Source organism: Hyperolius riggenbachi, chromosome 9 (genome assembly GCF_040937935.1).
Source record: "Hyperolius riggenbachi isolate aHypRig1 chromosome 9, aHypRig1.pri, whole genome shotgun sequence".
In the NCBI taxonomy this organism is placed as follows: Eukaryota; Metazoa; Chordata; class Amphibia; order Anura; family Hyperoliidae; genus Hyperolius; species Hyperolius riggenbachi.
The window spans coordinates 8,520,977-8,540,743 of record NC_090654.1 but is presented as its reverse complement, the minus strand read 5'-3'; the positions used below and the strand labels follow the sequence as shown (position 1 = coordinate 8,540,743).

Below are 19,767 nucleotides of genomic sequence, written 5' to 3'. Positions count from 1 at the left end.
CAGGGAACACCGCACAATAGCACAGTATTCCCTGAAGGCCTGTTTATGGCGGTGCGACGCACCGCATCGCTACCGCCAGTTTGCAGTGTGAAGCCAGCCTTAGGATTCCCTCCATTGCGCCGCTGTCCCCCTCAGGAGAATATCCGACCCTTCTTGGTCTCGGGCTTCTATGCATACGTGGTTACATTTGCGCATTAACATCAATTGCACTATTTTCGCTGGGATTCTGCGCAGGCACGGTTAGAAAAGAATTGTACCGCCCATGCACAGGATGCTCCTGGTCATAGGAGTGTGATTGATGGAGACACTAGGACAGGACAGTGCATGCACAGTAACCTGCGACCAAGGTGGGTTAAAGATTCTTCTTAGGGGGATGGGCACAACAGAGGGGACTCAAAGACTATGGGGGAGCTGGAAGAAACCCAAGGTCAGTAAATGTAAGCCTTTTTTTGTTCCAATTTAGGGGTACTTTAAATGGCGTTAACACACGGGGCGACACGGTGGTGTAGTGGTTAATACTCTCTCCTTGCAGCACTGGGTCCCTGGTTTGAATCCCAGCCAGGGCACTATCTGCATGGAGTTTGTATGTTTCCCCCGTGTCTGCGTGGGTATCCTCCGGGCACTCTGGTTTCCTCCCACATCCCAAAAACATACAGATAAATTAATTAGCTTCCCTCTAAATTAGCCCTAGACTACGATACATAAGCTACACGATACAGACATAGACATGTGACTATGGTAGGGACTAGATTGTGAGCCCTTCTGAGGGACAGTTAAGTCACTATATAAATACTAAATAATAATAATAACACAACTAGTAAATAATAGTAATAAGTAATTATACTGTAGAGACAGGCAATGCCAGAAATATTCTAATGCTGCCTATCTGTATGCCAAACATGTCTAATGGAAGGAGCTCAAATCCTCTTACTATAAGTGTTTTATTAATATTTAAATATGATATAGTATACACAGGCAGGGGCGTAACTAGACATCTCTGGGCCCCCCTGCGAAACTTTGGATGGGGCCACCCCCCTCGCTTTCTGCACAGGAAAACTGAGGAGTCGGACCAATGTGTTTTCCCCATGCAGATAAAAACACTTAGACTTAAAGGAAACGTCAGGCAATCTATGCTACCCCTAGATCTACTTACCTGGGGCTTCCTCCAGCCCCTTGCAGTCGACAAGTCCCTCCCTGCTCCCAGTACATACATACACACACAGCCGTATTATTTTACTACATGAGAGCACATGCTATATGGAGGAACAGCAATGACATGCTGAACATAAGATATAGTATCAATGTAACTTTGGCAAAACATTCAGAATGTCACAAGCTTTCAATGAAGCAGTAACAGTTATACACGGGTCGATCTGGCGGCCAATTAGCCGCCGGATCGCCTCCAGCCGCGTCCCCGCTCGTCCACGCGAATCGATTCCCGCTTGTCCCCTCCGGTGCTTCTTATCTCCCGCTCGATTCGCCGCTATTGTCCGCCTGCGGGGATCGAGCGCGGAATCGATCCCCGTGGCGATCGGACACGTCGGATATTATCAATCGAGCCATCAGCGGCTCGACAGATAAGGGGGCATCGAGCCGTGTATGCCCAGCATAAGACATCAATCTCAACTCCATTGAGTTGTAAAAGTATTCAGAGGCCATAAAGTCATTAGCCCCTGTGATAAGAATCTAGGAATCCTTTTGCTAAAAAAGGGAAAGTCTACAAACAAAGGAGTCACATTTTGAAAAAAAGTTGTAAAGTCTTTGTCAAGTCTTTAGAACTTTGCAGCAGTGTGAGACAGATGTTTTTTTACGAACCCTAGGGAGCAGGGACAGTGTAAAAATTCCAAAGTGTGTGTGATTCCTTATCTGTGTGGTGGACACATGCAGTCAATATAACAATGCTGTGAGAGCAGAATATGTTTTTTCCCTCCATGCCCTTAGCTGTCAGTCTCTTAAACTTTTTCCCCCACGGGGCCCCCTGTGGCTTCTGGGCCCCCCTGCGGAGGCATCCCTTGCAGGGTCTATTGTTACGCCCCTGTATACACTGTAGATCTTTTTGGCAAAGACCCAGGGTAGTGGAAGTACTGTTTTGAATTTGATTCCAGCAATGTGTTTCAAAAAAGCTGGGTTGGTAAACCCAAAGACTAAAAAAGTTGTGTAATGTCCTGAGCACTAATTATAATAACTGTCAGTAGGTTATTAGCATGACTGGGTAATAAGAGAATCTCATAAAATATACGTTTCTCAGAAATAAAGGGAGGGTGGGAAGAAATATTGCACAGGCAGTACAAAAATTATTCAGATATAAAATAGCAAAGAATATGTGGATTTCTTCATCAATAGTAGATCATTGCATTAAAAAATTCAGCGAGTCTGGAGAAACCTCGGTATGATAGGGACAAGGCCAAAAGCAAGTACTGGATGGTCGTGATCTTCAGGCTGTTGTAAGCCCGTGCTAAAGACAGAAATGATTCTGTAGAAGAAATCACATCCTGAAAACGATGGTCTGTAAAATATAACTTGTTGTTCCTGAGGTGTAGCTAAGGTTTTCAGCGCCCGGGGACAAAGACAGTTTTTGTGCCCCCCTCTGCACAAAATTGGCATAGCCACACATCAGAATGTAGTCATGGTCATGGGTGAAGTCAAAAGTTATTTAGATAGCAATATGTGCCCCTTTACCCCGTTCAGATAGCCAGATGTACCCCCCTTTAAATAGCCAAATGTGTGCCCCTTTAGTTAGCCAGATGTGCCCCCCTTCACCCTGTTTAGATAGCCAGATGTGACCCCTTTTGATAACCTTATTCTACTGCTGTTAACACTTCTGAGGTTAGTTAAAAGACTTGATGTGTAGAATCGCCCTTTAAAGAGACACTGAAGCGGAAAAAAAAAAATGCTATAATGAATTGGTTGTGTACTATGAATAATTACGAGAAGATTAGCAGCAAAGAAAATATTCTCATATTTTTATTTTCAGGTATATAGTGTTTTTTCTAACATTGCATCATTCTATAATATGTGCAGATTACACAACACTCAGCATTCAAAATGAGTCTTTCAGAGCAGTCTGTGAAGTAATGACCTCTCCTCTAGCAGAGGAAAAGTAAACAATTCACTTACAGTTGAGATAGTAAAAGTCAGATAACAGCCCTCTCCACCACTAACTTAGTCGGAGAGATTAATGGCTTGTTTGCATAGAGATAACAACTGGAGTTTCTTAATTCTTCCTGTACTGTACTGAAACAATTAGACTGATGTATCTGATCTTAATGTTTTATTTCTTAGCTGTACTACACATACAAATCATAATATCATCATTTTTTTTCCGCTTCAGTGTCTCTTTAAGGAGAATTTCTCTTAGAGATAAATAAAGACAGTTCTGATTTTCAGTAGAACATTGTACGGGAACTCCCAAGGCTGTATCAGAGATATCCAGTGCAGAGGCCAGACCAGCTGGCGACGAACAACATAAACATGAGCCATTGTTATGAAAATATTCTCACAAGAACATTAAAAAATAGCCTCCTCAGAACAAGATGACAGTTCCTTGGAAAATGGAATTTTCCAGGGCATGCGCAGTAAAGACTGCGCTTGTCATGATATCACGGGGTCTTATCAGCCAATAGCAGCGATGAGTTATTGATCCATCCCTGCTCAGATGATGTTACATTTAACTCTTTGAGGTTCATATAAAATAGGGAGACAGGATGGCAGGGGCTACTTCTGACTACTGACTTCTGGCTGATGACTTCCACCCTCTACTCTTTTTGTAATGTATTGTCATCTTATCTAACTGTATGCTGTATATAGGCCTAAGTGCAACGTAGTATAGAGGTAACATAAGAGAAAGCCTGGTGCCATTCAAAAGGAATGGACCACGAGCCGGTAACGCAAAGAGGACTTACTACAGACCAATTGCTTCGCTGAGGTGTAACAACATGTAGATCTAAGCATCTGTATATCTGTTTACTGAATAAACTTCTGAAACTTTGACGACGTCTAAGAAGTTCTATCTCCTATGCTGCTTGCTGTGATGAGAGTCAAGTTATCACATTTCCTGTGATATGGTGCCGAACGAAGGTGTAGTGTTGTTGCCAATAGCAACCAACGTATAGATTCTTACAGAAGGGAGAGAAGCAGGGGCACTTTGGGCAGCCAGCGAGCCGCCTCTCATGCACGTGGGGGTGCAATGACCGCGCTGAGCCCCCTCACAGTGCTGCGCCCGGGGACATGTGTCCCCCCTTACGCACACATAGCTACACCTCTGCGTCGTTCCATCCCAAAATGCAAGTTAGAGTTCCATGCAAATAAGAAGCTAAATATAAACGTTATGAAGAAACATAATCATTAACATATCTGCATCATTAGTTCATAAAAGTTCCACTCCTAACGTTTGGCTTATGGACAGCGGGTGTTCAGTGCTAAGAAAACAAGAACAAAGTTCCAGGCCTTCCTCACACTATTCAAAACATAAAGTAAATAATAAAAGCCTAAAGCTTTCTGCACACATTAGATTAAACTTGGCCAAGGCAGCCAATAATGACAATCTCTGCAGAGAATCCAGCTCGTATACAGCATCAGCAAGCGATCTGCCTGGCGGATCGGCTCAGCCGAGCGCTGGCCAATGGAATTATCCCACTCTGTGATGCTTCTCACGCATCACTCCATCGCCTCTCCAATCCCGCTTATAACAACAGAACGCGTCTGTCACCGAAATTGATTGAATCTGCACAAAGCCAATGAAGCACCACATCTTTCCACCTAAAATGTCCAATTTGTTGTATCTTTTTGATGGATCAACCATGGATCAGACTGAATCTGTGCTGAGCGATAGATTGGACTGGTACTATTCAGCCTCTTTGTTGCTGATGTTAAGTTTATCTGTTGCGTATGGATGGTTCTCTTAAGCCCCCTCTACACTATGAGTTTTCATGTTCGACCTTACTTGCGTTCGATCGTCGGGTTCGACAGTAGAATCGTAGATCTGATTGGCCGCGGCATAAAAAAGCATCCCAACGTATGTGATTTCTCTTTCGATCGTTTCCAATCACACAGTGCTGTCCAGGGCTATGGGCAGCCCGCCAGCAATTGCGTTCGATTGATCGATCGCAAATAAGAACCAGCAACAAACGGTTCAATTGCAGCTGTTGCATTCGAGATCTACGAGATAAAATCCAACCTGTCCGATCTGATTGCATTCGAGAATCTGATCTCATGCGAGTGAAAAATCGACTGGAAACATTCGATTCCTCTCTTTTTGCACATTCGATTCTATCCGATTAGATCAGATTTATCGATTGCATTTAGAATCGAAGGCTGCTATTGCATGGTGTAGAGGGGGCTTTAGATCGCAGCACGTGTGACCACCATCATAAACCCAATACAATCCCTCATGCTTCTCCTACCTTCTACAAATTTATCAGCAATCATTGTCTCATTCTCTTTCTCCTTGTCCTCTGGTTTGGTGACCACCATCGATGTTAGAGGCGTCACAAACTTGAACTTCAGAGCGAGGTCCAGAGCCTTTTGCTTCAGAGAATCTTTTTCTGAGGTGTCAGCAGAAACCCTGAGTAAATAAAGTAGACAAAAGGACAATATTTTTATAACACCGTATAGAAAAGGTGCAGGGAGCTGACTTGACGCACACTGTAAAGCTGGCCATACACTGGCCCGATTTGCCGCCGTTTCGACAGCAGATTCGATCACTGGGATCGAATCTGCTGCCAACCGTTCGCGCTAAGCGCACCCGCCGATCCGATTTCCTCTCGAAATCGGATCGGTACGTCGATCGCGCCGTGCGGGAAATTACCGTCGATCGCCCGCGGGTAGGGAGCGCGTCGCTAACGGTGGCCGATCTGATACAGGTATACATTACCTGACGCTGGCTCCCGGACATCTTCTCCGCGCTGCACCGCTCTGTTCCTGCTTTGTCCCAGCGTACATTAACTTCCTGTGTCACTCCAGTGACCAGGAAGTTCAAATAGAGGGCGCTCTATTTGAACTACCTGGTCACGGAGTGACACAGTGTACGCTGTCGCTGGGATGCGGTGCGGGGTGCAGCGCGGAGAAGAGGACCTGGAGCCAGCTTCAGGTAATGTATACGGGGGGGGGGGGAGGGGGGGGGGGGGGACACGCGGCAGGAGCAGCTCAACAGATTGTGATCGGTTTCAGGCTGAAATCGATTCACAATCTGTTTGCAGTAAAGGCAGCCATACGATCCCTCTCTGATCAGATTCGATCAGATAGGGATCTGTCGGTTGGTCGATCTAATGGCAAATCGACCAGTGTATGGCTACCTTAAAGGTGCCCATACACTCGTCAGATTGGCAGCAGATAGATAAGAAATGCATCTGATGATCTATCTGATGCGTTTTTAGTACATTTTTTGCCAGGATAGAATTCCAATAGATTTCAGTTTGAAATCTATTGAAATTCGATCTGATGACATTTTTTTGCCATCAGATTTCCATTAAGGCCAATGCAAACTGATAAGCAATCTCATCAGATCGACCTAAATTTTCCATCCTGCCAGTTCGATGGAAATCCATCGAAATCGATCGAAATCGGCCATCGATCGATCGATTGGCCAACCGATTTGCGATCGATCGATCGATCGATCGATCGGGATTGATCGGTCGGCCAGAAAATCGGCTGAGTGTATGGGTGTAAGTTTAACCACTTCAGGACTAAATTAATTTTCACATATCAGCATTGCTCCCATTCATTCGCCAATAACTTAATTACTACTAATCACACCTAAATGATCTATATATTGGTTTTTTTTTTTCAAGACAAATTAGGCTTTTAGTGTGTGATCATTTTGTTTAGTAATTACCTTATTTTCAATGCATTTTAAAGGGAAAATTAGAGAAAAAGAAACTGAAAAACACACAATTTCTCCATTTACATCTATTACAGCTTTACAATTAACAGTGCTAACTATAAGTTAAACCCACTCATTTTATTTGCTTATTCATCCTGCTTATAACAACACTTAGATTATGTTCCTAGCACAATGTAGGATGACAATATTGTATTTGAAAATAAAGGTGTATTTTTTCTGGTTTTCGTTTTTGTTTTCTCATTGTACACCAGTATTGATGATTATAAGACCTTATTTGCAAAAATAATAGTAATATACCCTCATGGCATACATATTTAAACAGCCACGTATCCAAGGTAACAATATTTTTTTTCTTTTATATTCTGTAACTTTGTTATCATTTTACAAGTCTTTTATTTTGGTACAGAATATGCAAAAATGTTGATTCAGTTTGCGACTAAAAGAATACACAAGACATGGGCCTCAACCCTAAAACTTTCTCAACTCTATTCTACTACTTACCACGGTTAAAATGTAACCATATACATCTCTTGTGGTTTTGCTAAAACTTTCCCAAATTTGATCATAATTTAGAAAATTACTTTTTTATGTTGGATTGAGTTTGTCCCTACCTATTTTCTATGTGACATGAGTCCAAGCTTTAAGACACACTAAAATGTATTGTACAACTCGTCATGGTTAAAAATGATACCATATGTGCCTCATTTAGTAACAAACTGGTGGTGCACTCACCACAAATACACTAGATGTTTATAAACGTCCAGTTGTGATTAAGTGGTTAAAGAAGAAGTCCTGGAAGGGATGGTATTGACCCCACAGAGCCCTGATCTCAATATCATCGAGTGTGTCTGGGATTACATGAACAGAGACAGAAGGATGTGAGGAAGCATTTCCAAGAATCTGCTGCTGAATCCTGCACTGTCTGAGGGCACCTGCTCTGTTCCCGAACTGTCACCTGCCTTGGAACTTACCTGGAGTCATTGCAGTCCCAAACTCAGCCTGTGGTAGCGCTACGGTTCTTTCCTGATCACATGCCAATGCGTCACACTACTGGTTCTGCAAGCACTCCTGCCCCGTATTAACTGGTGGCCCCTGTACCTTCTCCAGGCTCCCACTTGGTAAGCCACAAGAGTTGCTGCCCTCAGCACATCAGCACCAGGGTCTCCAGCTATCCAGGTACGTGACAATATCTGACCAACAACACAGATAACCCCACCAAGTCCTGCATGACCTTGTTCTACAAGCCACAAGAGTTCCCTCCCTCAGCACGTGGGTCTCCAGCTATCCATCTATGTGACAATATCTGAGCAGCAACACAGATAACCCCACCAAGTCCTGCATGACCTTACTCTACAAGCCACAAGAGTTCCCTCCCTCAGCACAAGGGTCTCCAGCTATCCAGCTATGTGACAATATCTGAGCAGCAACACAGATGACCCCACCAAGTCCTGCATGACCTTACTCTACAAGCCACAAGAGTTGCTGCCCTCAGCACATCAGCACGTGGGTCTCCAGCTATCCAGGTACGTGACAATATCTGACCAACAACACAGATAACCCCACCAAGTCCTGAATGACCTTCCTGTACTCTCCAAATATAAAGCCTCTAACTCTTCCATACAGATTAACTCAAAGATCGAGAGATGGAGTAATTATTAAACTAGCAAAATTAAAGCAAATCCTTCAATGCAGCTTCTTGCCAGCTGTTCCATGGCAGCGTACCTCTTCTCCAGCAGCTGCTGTATGGTGAGATAAGCCCAGAGCCTCTCCGTAAAATCACCAAATATGTATTCTTGCTGCTCCTTCACCTCGTCCTTGTCTTGGATCTGAACATTTTCTGTGTAATTCAGAGACTCTTCTGCCTGTTCACATATTACACACACATCAACATATACAATGAGGCTACTTGAGAATAAAAACATGGCTTAAAAGCTTATAGATTAAATAAAGATGGTATCAGTACAGTTAGCGCAACATTACTGTAAAAAGCTTAAATGGGGTTTTAAGATCCAAAAATAAAACATTGCCAAAAATAGTTAGTGCCCCAAATATATACAGTATGTGAAAAAAAAATAGGACTGTACATGTCCCCTATTTTTTTTACCTGGTCTGTATACCTTTGTTGGGCTCAACCAAACTGTGCAGTGCCAACGGGATTGTGGGATGTCATTTTTTAGGTACAGTAACAAGCTTAACTCAAAATGCAATTAACAAAAACTTCCCAATTCAGATAAGATATGGACACTATGTCCAGAAGATAATCGAATCCCCCCTCCTTTTGCAGAGTTTACCCAGTGATGTAAGCCTGCTGCCTGCTGCTGTGGGAGGGAAAGTAATCTGTAAAATAAGCAGTAAATTAACTCTGAGCTGGGTAAAAAGGGCAGAAGTGATGTCACTTTTTGAATCACAGAGAATTCATATCACATTTCTCTCAGTGAACATTTAAAGAAACAGGATAGGTAAGCGCAATAAATAATTTATTATTGGATTTATTCTAACTTTTTCAGTTAATATGGAGTTTCATCCCACTTGAACTGACTAGGCTCTCGTTCCCCTTTTGTCTCTCAATGCCGTGTATTATGCGCTCTTATCTTCCACCCCTGGGTAAAAATCTGTAATTGATTTACTGTATTCATTGCAAACACGGAAGAGACAGCTGCGGTGAACAGCGATACCACCGCAGCTGCCTCCGTCTCCCTGCCTAGCGATCTATCCGGACCTCAGGCGTCTAGCACGCCGAGGACGGGTTTGTCAGCAGCACATAGGGTTGCATTGTCGCGTGCGCGCGTGCACAGACAGGACCTTTATGCGGGGAGGAGGCGCGTCAGCTGACCCTGCCGGAGGGGTCTCCTCTGCTTCTTAAGCCTTGCTGGATCACTCGCAACTTGTCTGCTGTTGCGAATACTTCGTGTTAGCGCTCAGACCTTTGATAGCCATAATTATAATTCATTGAAAACTGTATTATTATCTGTGTATGACTCTTGCTCGTTCTGACTATTCTTACTCTCAGTGATTCTGTACTTCGGCCCATCTGCTCTTGTTGCTGACTCTGCCTGTTTAAACCTTCTTGCCTTTGCCTTCTGACTTTGTACCGTATCTGCCAGTCTGTTGCCAACTCGTTTAGTCTGACCACTCTACTCTCACCAGAGGGCCCTTGTCTCTGGTGAGGGGCTCCGTACTGTTAGTGCCCTCCAGCTCCTCTGGTGAGGTATAGCTAAACCTATCAGTATTACTGTTGCACCAAGCACTATCCTTGCTATCACATTAGCTGCTGGTATACTTGTATTATTGGTGATTCTGCAGATCATCATATAATCAGGTATATATCTGCATTATAGGTGATACTGCAGATCACCTAATAATCAGAACTCTGTTACTTGCTGACACTTATCGTTACAATTAGCTGTATTTTAACATTGTCTTGTATTGTTAACTGTTGTATTGTTTATTTTGTATTGTTATACCTTGTATTATGTTGGCAGCGCCAGGTAAGATGCTGGCGCTATATAAATCAATAATAATAATCAGAGTATAATCATCAATCATCAGTTAAATCATTGCATACAACCATAAAGATATTAAGAAGAGGAATACTGGGAGGATGACTGGAGAGGTCTGAAGGCCCGTCCAGAAATACAGGTGCTCTTAGTTACAGACACTGACTATTTGACCTGAAGAAGGGGGCAAGTACCAGCGAAATGCGTTGTCTTTTATTCTCTTTTTAAAGTGTTCAAGAAAAGAACTAGTTAATACTTCAAAAATATTTTTGGGTGAATATAGAGGAGTCACCCTTCCTACCTTTGAACGATTTTGAAAAATCCTAAACACCATTTTTGGGGTGCTTCCTCCGCTCACAAGTAGAGGAATGACACGTGCTGTGAATAGGATACGAGGGTTTTGCACAGAAAAGTCTTTGGTTAGTAGTGATGTTACAGTTCCTGGCAATGTTCCTTGTCTCAGGACGGTGCACTCAAATGAAATGTTCTCATGCTGGAGCTGAACGGATCACAGCTAGAATATGACACAGGCGCTCAAGGCTGATAACCACTACAGTACCTTAAGGGCACTTGAACCTGACCTGATCAAGCGGTTGTAGCCGCGAAATGCGTTGTCTGATGTGCACAATAAAAAGTATATTTCTAATGAAAATCTTGCTTTCTCGAAATTGGCAACACTAAGGTAAGACCTTCTTACCTACAGTGGTGTGAAAAACTATTTGCCCCCTTCCTGATTTCTTATTCTTTTGCATGTTTGTCACACTTAAATGTTTCTGCTCATCAAAAACAGTTAACTATTAGTCAAAGATAACATAATTGAACACAAAATGCAGTTTTAAATGATGGTTTTTATTATTTAGTGAGAAAAAAAACTCAAAACCTACATGGAGCTGTGTGAAAAATAAATTGCCCCCTGAACCTAATAACTGGTTGGGCCACCCTTAGCAGCAAAAACTGCAATCAAGCGTTTGCGATAACTTGCAACGAGTCTTTTACAGCGCTCTGGAGGAATTCTGGCCCACTCATCTTTGCAGAATTGTTGTAATTCAGCTTTATTTAAGGGGTTTTTTAGCATGAACCGCCTTTTTAAGGTCATGCCACAACATCTCAATAGGATTCAGGTCAGGACTTTGACTAGGCCACTCCAAAGTCTTCATTTTGTTTTTCTTCAGCCATTCAGAGGTGGATTTGCTGGTGTGTTTTGGGTCATTGTCCTGCTGCAGCACCCAAGATCGCTTCAGCTTGAGTTGACGAACAGATGGCCGGACATTCTCCTTCAGGATTTTTTGGTAGACAGTAGAATTCATGGTTCCATCTATCACAGCAAGCCTTCCAGGTCCTGAAGCAGCAAAACAACCCCAGACCATCACACTACCACCACCATATTTTACTGTTGGTATGATGTTCTTTTGCTGAAATGCTGTGTTACTTCTACGCCAGATGTAACGGGACACGTACCTTCCAAAAAGTTCAACTTATGTCTCGGCGGTCCATAAGGTATTTTCCCAAAAGTCTTGGCAATCATTGAGATGTTTTTTAGCAAAATTGAGACGAGCCTTAATGTTCTTTTTGCTTAAAAGTGGTTTGCGCCTTGGATATCTGCCATGCAGGCCATTTTTGCCCAGTCTCTTTCTTATGGTGGAGTCGTGAACACTGACCTTAATTGCGGCAAGTGAGGCCTGCAGTTCTTTAGAGGTTGTCCTGGGGTCTTTTGTGGCCTCTCGGATGAGTTTTCTCTGTGCTCTTGGGGTAATTTTGGTCGGCCGGCCACTCCTGGGAAGGTTCATCACTGGTCCATGTTTTTGCCATTTGTGGATAATGGCTCTCACTGTGGTTCGCTGGAGTCCCAAAGCTTTAGAAATGGCTTTATAACCTTTACCAGACTGATAGATCTCAATTACAGTACTTTTGTTCTCATTTGTTCCTGAATTTCTTTGGATCTTGGCATGATGTCTAGCTTTTGAGGTGCTTTTGGTCTACTTCTCTGTGTCAGATAGCTCCTATTTAAGTGATTTCTTGATTGAAACAGGTGTGGCAGTAATCAGGCCTGGGGGTGACTACAGAATTTGAACTCAGGTGTAATAAACCACAGTTAAGTTATTTTTTAACAAGGGGGGCAATTTCTTTTTCACACAGGGCCATGTAGATTTGGAGTTTTTTTTCTCACTAAATAATAAAAACCATAATTTAAAACTGCATTTTGTGTTCAATTATGTTATATTTGACTAATAGTTAACGGTTTTTGATGAGCTGAAACAGTTAAGTGTGACAAACATGCAAAAGAATAGGAAATCAGGAAGGGGGCAAATAGTTTTTCACACCACTGTATTTATTAGTCCACTTGAATAACTATACCTTGGGCGGCTCCTACCCCCTCTTAACATCCCCTCTAGTTACGCTCCTGTGCCCATGGGTATGGATAAGCTTCTGGAAGCTAAATACAGTATTGATGGCAGCAATCCACTCACCGATAGTCGGTACAGTGCCTTTGATCCAATGTCTGGCTAAGACCTTTCTGGCCATAAGCAGTTTCTCTAACAAAAATCAAACCGTTTAATCTTTTCTTTACCAAGGGGATAAGATTTAATACATTTAGGTGGGAGTGGTGTGCCCGTGACATCTTATAGAACTTTAAGAACCTGTTCGCAGTATTCTTGTTGATTATGTCAACTCCCCATCTGATAGAGGAAAGATCGCATACTGTGTAAACATTTTGGGCATTGCAAGGTTTGGGCAAGGTTGTACCAAGCAAAATCTTGCCTACCGCATTGAACAGGACAGTCTCTATACCTACCCCATCTGCTTTTACATCCACGGTAAAGAAGTCGAGGTCGTTATCGATTATTCGTCCGGCAACCACAATTTCACTGCCGTCAAAGTATTGCTTGAAGCTGTTCTGGGTGAGGTCGGCAATGGCGTTCTCGGGATACTGCATTTCCACATTCACCAGTGTTGGGTTGGCAACTTCAGTATAAAATCCCTATGACAGAAAAAATGTTCAATAATTGGGATACAGAGATGTATTATAGATTGTATTTGCTATCTGGACAACATAATGGGCCTTATGCACTAACAAGCAGTATCATTGCCATGCAGAGACGCTGCACAGCAATATTACCGGTACTACTACCGCAGTGTACTGTGAGTTACACTAGAAGTCCGATCTGCGGTACTCGAGTGCTGCGAGTGTTGCTACGGTAATGCAGATTAGTAATGCGCAATATGGTAACAAATACGTGTGTTGCTCAAGTATCGTGGGTCGCGGTAATAGATTTACTCGGGGTACACTGCGGTAACTGACCGTAATATTGCTGTGTGCTGTCTCTGCACGGCAATGTTACCGCTTGTAACTGCATCAGGCCCAGTGTAAGCTAAGAACCTGAGCCTGGACCTCCCACTATTGAAATAATGTGCTGGGCGTGGTGCTGGCAATTGACCCGCCCCCTTTCCTCTCTTTTTTTTGTTTCTTTCTTTTCTTTCTAAAATATTTTCTACTTTATAAAAGTTTGTTGTTCTTACACGTGTTGTACCTTGACCTATCTTAAGACAAAAAGGTTATCTGAAAAAGCACAGAGTTTATTTTCAAGATTCCTCTCCTTCCTCCCTCCAGGAGAGTCGCGAGCGGGTGGTAATGAGGAAACTTGAAACACACCTGACTGCCGATTCCCACATCGGATATCCATGGCAACAGGACGTAGCATGACACAACGTCAGGACAAGACAGCGTGATACATGTCCCGACGCTCTGTTGCCAAGGAGACATGACACGGGAATCAGCGATCAGGTGAGTTTTAAGTTCCCCCATTACCGCTCACTCGTGACTCGAGAGAGGGAGGGTGGAAGGAGAGAGGAGTGGAACACTGTTATGAATGCCGCACATGGTCCGCAGAATGCGGCCTGGTCCGCACAAAGTTTGCCCAGCCCTGTCCTGGACTGTAGATGGTACCTGTTATCTGGGGCATCTGTTCCCATTTATATCTTTACTCCTTGTGTGTATATCATAGAAAGCAAATATAATTTCACAAATTCATAAACTGCGTGGTGTGTTACAATATTATAACCTAAACCATATATGCATGAAATATGAAGGACATTTTCACATACTGACAATGCCACGTCTGGTTTCTTTGTATTGTACTGCCATTGCCATGTGCACCACAGCCAATTCCGAGTATGCCACATGGCGCACTTGGCAAATAAAGTGATTCTGATTCTAATAAAGTGATTCTGAACCTGCAGCTGTAGTGCGGCGTCTGAATCCTCGTAAATCCGCCGGGCAACACCCGAGTTCTCCAGCGCCATTTTTTCCAGGAATCCATAATCGACTCCAGAGCCAAAGCCGAGACAATACAAAGTGTATTTACCACCAATGGCGTTCTTTACATTTTCCTGGATTTTATCCGGCCGCGATTCACCTACCGGGAGAAGAACCGGCGTATCAGTGATTTCTACTGCTATACAACAAGGCACAACTACATATGAAGAACAGTAAAAAGAACATTGTTTGAGAGATCTACATACTGCATGTGAAACTGATGTAACAAGAAGCATTAAAGCATATCTGAAGCGGAATTAAATAAGAGATGTACTCTAGAAATCTGATTTTTCATGAATGGAAGCAGCCCCGGGTACCATCAAAATCATACTGGCTCTGAAACATTAATCACGAGTTACCCATAATCGGCTTCATTCACTAAAGCATGCTAACACAGTTAGCACGCCTAAAAGCTTTGCCCGTGCAAACTAGGGTGCTAAGTAGTTTGCACGGGCAAAGCTGTTACTGATCGCGTGCTATTTGGTGATTGCGAAACGTTGCATCGTCCACGTGCAAAGTACGCTTATCAAGCTATTTTGAACGCATATTAGCGCGTGCTTAGGCACTTTACATGTGCTAAGAGGCTTTTCACTGGCCTGCTAACACTTAGCCCGCTTTAGTGAATGAAGCCCATTAAAGGCTGCTCAGGGGAACAAAAGCAACCCAGGCTGGGGGCAAAGGAGGCCACAGGGGGGACAGATGGGACAAAGGAGGACACTGGAGAAAGGAGACATGGGGGGGACAGAGAAAGTAACAGGGACAGAGGAGACACAGGAGGTCACAAGGTGGGGGGGGAGGACACAGGAGGTACAGAGAAGAACACAAGAGGTACAAGTGGAAAATAATAATTGGAAGGGTTGAGGGGAGAAGATCCACAAGATGCCCCTGACCATGGACACACGAGGTTTGGTTTTTTTTACCTCAGTTTTTATCCTCTAAACCAGAGTTCCCCAACCCTGTCCTCTAGGCCAACCAACAGTACATATTTTGCAGGAAAGACAAGACAAATAACATTTATATCGCGCTTTTCTCCGGGCGGACTCAAAGCGCCAGAGCAGCAGCCACTAGGGCGCGCTCTATAGGCAGTAGCAGTGTTAGGGAGACTTGCCAAAGGTCTCCTACTGAATAGGTGCTGGCTTACTGACCAGGCAGAGCCGAGGTTCGAACCCTGGTCGCCTGTGTCAGAGGCAGAGCCCTTAACCATTACACCATCCAGGAAACCAAAAACATTCACAGGTGGGGTAATTAGTGTTGCAGCAGAGCTGATTAACTACCTGTGTGGATTTCCACAAAACATGTGCTGTTGGAGGGACTCGAGGACAGGGTTGGGGAACTATGCTCTAAGCCAATGTGCTTTTTATGGTCTGGAGCATCTTATGGTCCAAAAAATATAGTAACAGCTTAGAAATTCAGGCTGCATGCAATATGTATTACATTTGCATGCAAGCCACATTTATTAATATCTCATGACCATTGCCGGTGGCTGCTGAGGACTGGTTATAAGGAACTTCATCCATTCACTTACCAGTGTTGGCTTCGCCATCAGTCAGCAGGATAATTAAGGAGACGCTTCTCTCGGGAAGCTGTTTTAGCTCTCGCGCTCTGTTCATCATTTCCACGGCTTTCATGACGGCATCGTTAATATTTGTAGCTACAAAAAAATATTTCCGTTAGTGAGCAAGAGTGAACAGACAGACTTACTGTATAGCAGTGGTGCATTGTGGGAAACCATAGTTATACACTTAAATCTGATTATCACAAATACCTTCTATTTTAACAAGGCAAATCACACTGAGCATTGCTTTTAAGTAGGAGGCCTTTTCGGTCTCTTTTATCCCCCTATAAATTTCTACATACACTCCAAGCTGCTTGGGTATTCTGTAGTACTGGTCCAAGCCCCTATCCCATAGAGCCATATCAATCCCTGCCATGCACTGAGGAGGATCAATAATCCAAAACAGGCTGTCTGCATGTTGGGTTGATGTGGCTCTGAAAAATGTAAAGCAATAGGCGTGCTATACACTGGATGTAAGCCTGGCTTCAGGGGCATAAAGAGATAATTTGCATATTCAGCAGTGGTGCATTGTGGGTAACCACAGTTACACACTTAAATCTGAAATATTGCAAATACCTTCTGTATTAAGAAGGCAAACCACACTAAGCCTGATGGTTTATGTTTCTCACATCATGATGGACCAATTTATGAGATCACAAGTAGGGAGGAGCATTCGAATCTGGAATATATTTTTCTACTGAAAAATGTGTTAAATTGACTCTAAACTTTATACCCATCCTTTAAATTGATATATTTCTTATTTCCAGGTGTTATTATGAAGCATAATGAACCAGGATCGAAAGGGCCAGTGTGGTCTGAATCATAAAACAACATATTTTTCTTATAAAATCTTGATGGTATGCGTGAATTGGGGTGTGTCAGGGGCATGACAAGGGGTGTGGCAGGGGTGTGGCTTAAATGTCCCTCCTTCTTATCTCAAAATGTTGACAGGTATTTGGCTATTATTATTATTAGATTTATTAGATTTATATAGCGCCAACATATTACGCAGCGCTGTACAATACATAAGATTACAGACAATGATAACAGGGGTGACAGCACAATACAGGAAATAGGCAATAGATACAACAGTGCAGGTAATAGCAATAAGATACACACCACAATGCAGATAGTAATACAATGCCAGATCATAAACTGGAGTGGTAGTGGTAAAAATACAAGTTCCATTATTCTGGGTGAAGTGCACACAGTCATGTATGATACACAAGGGGAGAGGGCCCTGCCAAAGGCTTACAATCTAGAGGGAGGGGCTGGTGACACAAAAGGAGGGGTGCAACAAGAAGTTATTGGCAGAAAGGATTAGGGCAGTGTTGAGTTGATGTAGGCCTCCTTGAAGAAGTAAGTTTTGAGTGCTTTTTTGAAGGTGTTGAAGGTGGGAGCGAGCCTAATGGGCAGTGGGAGAGAGTTCCACAGGATGGGGGCAGCTCTAGTGAAGTCCTGCAGTCTGGCATGGGAGTGCGAGATGCGTGGGGTGGTTAGGAGGAGGTTGTTGGAGGAGCGAAGTGGGCGGCCAGGTGTATATCTGCTGACCAGGTCAGAGATGTAGGTTGGGCAGGACTTGTGACTAGTATATAGATTGTAATCCCAGATGCTGGAAAATCTATGTGCAAGCTGTGAGTGGTGTGACAGAGAACAAGGCATGGTGTGACACTCTCCTTATATCAGACTAATTTGGGGGGGAGGGGGGTTTCATACTTCCGTAATACCTGAGCGGGAGCTAGATTAAGCCTTCCTTGTATGTGAGTGGATATTGGAACAAACACTTGAGTGGGAACAGGGTCACAGTCCCTTTATTCCTGGATGGATCCGGATACATACTCACCTTGCTTGCCTCTTCAGTTTTTTTTATGTACTTGGCCTCCTCTCCGCAGGTCTCATTGTACAAGAATCAAATTGGTCTTGTCTGTGAGTACCAAGAGCCAAAACACTGAAGACACCAGTACCGATAGCTCATCAAGTGTAGACAGTGGCAATGGGACAAGATTTCCTATCCTGTTCAATCAGCGCCCTTACTACTGACCTCATCCACTGGTTTCCAAGAGGCTCCTACAGAAAAGCGATTACCACCCATTCTGAATCTGAACCAATATGGGCAGATCTACTATCTTCCATGTCTGTGGGCAGTTTTGTTGTTTGAAATATTGTTTAAATTTCTATATTTACTTACCACCAGAATCTCGAATGTTTCTAACAAAGTCTTTGGCTTCCTGTAGGTTTTCCGGAGTTGCTTTCACTATATGGTCTTTCCATACACTGATTTCATGGTCAAATAGTACAAAATTGAAGTGATCGTGCTCCGCGGTGTCCTCCAGAATCTTGAGTAAGGCTTCCCTTGTCTAAGTGTGGACATAAAAAAAAATAAGTTAATTTTTTAAGCAAAACTTGAGTCTCATGGAGTGTTCTAAAAATTCCATCTAACAGACTTTTGTCTCCAGTCTCTCCAACCATCCTGCCTATGCAAGGGATATTTCCCAGAATTCAGCATGTCCGTCCTTGGCTTCCTATTCACAACTTGTACAAGCCTCTTCATCGTCATGTGTGTTTATACCCCAGGCTCCCCCTACAGTCCTATACTGTATATACACTCTGATGGCTTAGTAAGCAGAGTACCTAAACTTTACGATTTTGTTTGTCAGACACAGTCCTGAATAAAAAAACAAACACAGGGTGGGCCATTTATATGGATACAACTTAATAAAATGGGAATGGTGATATTAACTTGTTTGTGGCACATTAGAATATGTGAGGAAGAAAACATTTCAAGATGGGTGGTGACCATGGCGACCATTTTGAAGAGGGTCATGTGACACATCAAACTTATTGGGAATTTCACAAGCAAAACAATAATGTGCTTGGTTTTAATGTAACTGTATTCTTTCATGAGTTATTTACAAGTTTCTCCATTTACAGCCATTGACATGGCGCCGAGGTTAGCACGTGAGGAGCGGATAGAAATTGTGTTGATGTCTGGTGAACGCAGTAACCGGGTCATTGCAGCAGATTTCAATGCAAGACACCCTATGAGACCACCCATCTCCCATGCTACAGTTAGCAAACTGCTTGCTAAGTTTCATGAAACTGGTTCAGTGTTGGATTTGTCAAAATGTGGACGCATGAAATCTGTCACTAATGAAGAAACATCAGTGGCTGTCCTAGCTTCATTCAGCAAGAGCCCACAGCGTAGCACTCGCCGCATGTCACTGGAGAGTGGCATTAGTCGAACATCCCTTTGGCGGGTATTAGCTACTCACAAATGGTACCCTTACAAACTCCAGCTACTACAGCATCTCAACGAGGATGACCCAGATCGGCGCACTGAATTTGCAGAATGGGCAAAACAAAAATTGGAACAGGACCCTCAGTTTACGCAGACGATTTTGTTCAGTGATAAGGCAAACTCTTATGTGAGTGGTGACGTTAACAAACAAAACCACCGCTATTGGTCTGACACTAACCCCCATTGGATAGATCCCTCCAAGACTGTTGGACCAAAAAAAATGATGGTATGGTGTAGTATATGGGGTACAAAGATAGTGGG

General features: G+C 43.3%; 1 protein-coding gene across 1 annotated transcript in view; it reads right to left on the bottom strand.

Moving 5' to 3' along the window:
- The window catches only part of LOC137532382 (inter-alpha-trypsin inhibitor heavy chain H3-like), a 120,474-nt gene that overhangs the window by 55,308 nt on the left and 45,399 nt on the right, over positions 1-19,767 (bottom strand). Inside the window, exons 11-16 of the mRNA XM_068252815.1 lie at positions 18,397-18,565; positions 16,179-16,304; positions 14,572-14,753; positions 13,133-13,318; positions 8,564-8,703; positions 5,403-5,563 (exon numbers count right to left, since the gene is read on the bottom strand). Coding sequence (XP_068108916.1) covers positions 5,403-5,563; positions 8,564-8,703; positions 13,133-13,318; positions 14,572-14,753; positions 16,179-16,304; positions 18,397-18,565 — 964 coding nt within the window. The remainder of the gene's footprint in view (positions 1-5,402; positions 5,564-8,563; positions 8,704-13,132; positions 13,319-14,571; positions 14,754-16,178; positions 16,305-18,396; positions 18,566-19,767) is intronic.